The sequence below is a fragment of the Gnatocerus cornutus genome, chromosome 10, assembly GCF_029298725.1.
Source record: "Gnatocerus cornutus isolate USDA-ARS CGAHR chromosome 10, icGnaCorn1.1, whole genome shotgun sequence".
Lineage (NCBI taxonomy): Eukaryota > Metazoa > Arthropoda > Insecta > Coleoptera > Tenebrionidae > Gnatocerus > Gnatocerus cornutus.
Window position 1 is genome coordinate 4,756,270 of NC_142242.1, and position 4,006 is coordinate 4,760,275.

The following is a 4,006-nucleotide window of genomic DNA, read 5'->3' on the forward strand; positions in this document are numbered from 1 at the left end:
AAATGCAATTAATGGATTTTAACAAAAGCATATACGTGTTCCAGAGGGGCAATAGACAAATAATTTTCCGGTTGAGCAGTCGTCGACAATTCGTAAATTGTTTTCAGCATTCGACACAGTGAGAAACCTTGATATCAATTCTACTTTTTGCACTTCACGTGCTAAATAAGGTGATTTGCTCGTGTGTTGCTATTATTTCCGGAGTTATCATTTAGATAGTCTTATTATTGGGTCATTACTTTCGTAATTGTGGTGTTGGATAATTTATTTTTACCCCACGTGTCAATGCAAAACCCGTTTCTTTTCAAAGTTGATATTGAAATCTTAGGAACTACCTACGTTGATATGACGTCAAAGCGTAGAATATTTGTTCGGTGTTTTCATCAACCTATTTACATACTTATTTCTTCGTCTGAAATCCTTGAAAATGGGTTTCACTTTTATTGAATCAACTTTTTATTCAGTTACAAAATTCTTACAAAAGGTAAATATGTAATTTAGAAATGAAAATGATGAATCATGATGTTACAAAAGTCGTGTATTTGAAGCAGTAAATTATTCAGTTTCGTTAATTAACTAATCTAAGGTAGAGAGTAAATAAGAAGGTTTAACCTAAACAATTTTATTGTAGTGCGTTTAACATAGTTATGTTTTTAAAAATTGTCTTTCCCTGCCCATCATCAATGTGAGCATTTAAAAATCACTTTCTAACGTTGCGCGAGGTTGTGGTCGTTCAGGGTCTGAAGTAGTGTCAGAGTCAACGACGACCCGAGACGCACGTTGACCTTCGGAAGAATCCGATTTCCTTCTTCTCCGCTTTCGTCTGGGTCTGCCTCTTTTAGAAACATCAGGATTACTGCCATGAAGACTATATTTGGAGGCAATACTGTGTAAGCTGCCTGATAAACTTGGATGAGATGAGTCCAGTCGTGGCAACAACAAGGCTTCGTTATAAGAAGGTGGTCTTTGTAATTCTCGAGGATCCGGAGCGTTTCTACTGGCTTCTTCACGCATTTCCGCTTGCATGCGTTGCTGACGACGCAATGTTTCTCGTTCTTCAGCACGGCGGCGTAGGTCAGCTTCACGATGACGCTTTTCTTTTAGTATGTACATTCTTCTCATTGCTATGATAACAAAGAAGATGACAAAGATTGTTATGATGAGCGCGGTCGAGTACCACCAGACGGAGTCGGCTTTGATGGTGTTGGGGACCCAGTCTTTCTGACATGCGGACAACCAGGACATTCCTTCTAAAGCTTCAGGTGACTCGCAGTATAAACCATCCAGACGATTTCCAGTTTGGGATAACCACTGGTAGAGGGGGTGCAAGGCTAGGCAGTCACATCTCCAAGGGTTATCAGAGATGTCCAAAGCAAATACTTGTGGAAAACTGTCAGGGGACGCTGTAGTCAAACGGTTGCCTGCCATGTTAAGGTCACGGAGTGAAGTCATGGAGGCAAAAGTGTAGTTGTTCACTGATTTGAGTCTACACAAACTAACATCTAATACTACAAGACTATCAGCTTGCCAATTATCAGGAAGCAAAGACATGATGTTCTTTGATAAGTTAAGGATCCTTAAATTAGGCATGTCGATCAATGCATCGTATTCCACTGACTGGATTTCACAAGAACTCAGATCTACGTTTTCTAAAGAATCGCTCCTGAAGTTTTGTAAGCGACTAAAATAGTTTCTGGATAAATTAAGGAACTTTAGATGGTTGGTCGAAGCAAACAACTCAGGGTTCAACTTGGCTATCGTGTTCTGTGACAAATCAATCTTTTGAATCATTTTCAGACCAGTAAAAGCATTTTGATCAATCGAAGATATGGCGTTGTACGACAAGTATAACATTTCTAAACTTGAGTAATTCATAAAACTATTCTGTGGAATGGATCGGAAGTGGTTTCCATGGAAATTCGCTGAGTACACATTCGGAAGATTTCCACTCGGAATAATTTCAAGATTACAGTCAGAAAGGTCCAGAAACAGCAGACTAGCGGAATTACAGTTAAATTTCTTCAAATTGGGATTTTTCTGCATGTAGACAGTCTGCAAAGACTCCAATTGCGTGAAAGCAGAAGGACTCACAAATTGTAAATCACAGCTGCTTAAATCTAAAAATTTCAAACTCTTTGAGATTAAATCAGCACGTAAATACTTAATTGGATTTCCCGAAAGATGCAACTCTTCAAGATTAGTCAACGTGGAAAAAATTTGGTCGTTTAAATACTCGATGGAACAGTTAATCATTTTCAGAATCTTCAATGACGAGATGTGAAAAGGGTTTTTATCTCTTGGAAAACTTCTCAATGGGTTGTAGGAAAGGTCTAAAAACGCCAATTTCGATCCAGTGAACGCGTTGGATTGAATGTCCATCCAATCGCTGAACTTATTATGTGTTAAATCTAAACGCTCCAGGTTGCTCAATCCGGAGAAGCTCTTCGCGACGAGGGTCTGGATGTTGTTGTGAGACAGATTTAAATATGTAAGACTGTGGTATAACTTTAGTTTCACCGGAAATAACTCAAAACTGTTGTAAGCCAGATCCAAAACAGTCACCTGAAAACAAGTAAATTAATCAAAGGGTATTGAAATTATGCTTTGACGCAGATGGGTCGACTTAAATTATTCTTACTTATGCAAAGACGTGAATTTTGCTCCTCGGTGGGAAAAAATTAAATATTTTTATGTTAATTTTGTTATGTAAGAATTCGTTACGCTCCTAAAACTGATTACTGATTAGTGTGTAAAAATTTCGCTCGATTTTCCTCCCTTGCTAATCAATTCTAAACTTCGTCACGGATCCTTTGCGCAAAATGTAATTGACAGGATGGAAACAATGTTTGATAATGTAACTAACTCTTTTTATCCTCATCTTTCTTAATTAGATAAGTAAGATTATTACGTTAGCAATCCTCGAACTTATTAAATTTGCATAAAACTGTAACCTGGGTTTAAAAATAAACAAAGTTTGCGTCATCATAAAGTTTTTAGTTCAGTTAATGTTTAATAATAACAATGTTTACTAATAACGCGTTTTAGAGTTAATAACAGAACGAATGCTATAATTACGGTCCTGACGTCTTGCTTCCAGTAAAGAGCATAATTATGTTTACCACACCAATTTGTTTTGCTTGTACAGTTAGAGCTTCAAAAATCAATATCGTTTTTTTCTATTTTTATGTTTTGATTTTATTTTTCACGCCCTGTTAGATGCATTTTTATAAAAACAGATTAAGACGACCCAGCCATCTAGCGGTGATCTATCAAAGTTGTTCAGTTATGTTAAGGAGACTGTAAATACGAACACTGGAAAATTCGATTTGAACTGCCATTTTTTTTTACGATTAGATAAATTATTTTGGATTTAGAATAACGAAATGGCTAATTTGTCAATGACACTAATACAAATACTTACATTTGGATTGAGTTCTTTTGGAAGTTCGGTGAAATTGTTGTATTTACAATCGCTGAATTTAGGGGAACAGATGCATTTTTCAGGACATAGATACGAGGGGTATAAATTCCCTCTGGTAATTATCGCCAATAAAAACAAAACTGAGCCCTTCAACATGTTGATAGACGTAATCAGTTTTGTGATTGAATTTGGCACTAATCATCACTGGTACCGTCATTTAGAGTCATTGTTGAGTGCACTGGATCACCATTGTACTGTACCTGTTGCAGTACAATTTTCTAGTATGGATGAAGGTTGGAGCATATCTAAACTGAGTCAACAATGATTAGAGCGATAACGAATTGTTTGAAAGATAAGGAAAAACTACTTTTTAAAATCATTTTTTTACTAAAATTATGAGAGCACAGAATATTGGGCAAATCTAAGAGTCATGTGAAGGTTCATTATATTCTAAATTTCCATGTTTACTAATTAAGCATCTTATTTATTGGTTCATTAAATATTTTTTCACTCAATAATATTATTTACTCCCTTGTGTACTCTCTATAAATATAAGTCACACTTCTTTAAAAATGTTTATTTAGT

General features: G+C 36.0%; 1 protein-coding gene across 1 annotated transcript; it reads right to left on the minus strand.

Annotated features, from left to right (window-relative positions):
* Positions 1–606: 606 nt before the first annotated feature.
* LOC148167316 (uncharacterized) lies at positions 607–3,709 on the minus strand. Its single transcript, XM_088047556.1, has 2 exons — positions 3,422–3,709; positions 607–2,562 (listed from the first exon to the last, which is right to left on the minus strand). The coding sequence occupies exons 1-2, from the start codon at positions 3,575–3,577 to the stop codon at positions 694–696; spliced, it is 2,025 nt and encodes a 674-aa protein (XP_087903682.1). The 5' UTR covers positions 3,578–3,709; the 3' UTR covers positions 607–693.
* Positions 3,710–4,006: the final 297 nt, after the last annotated feature.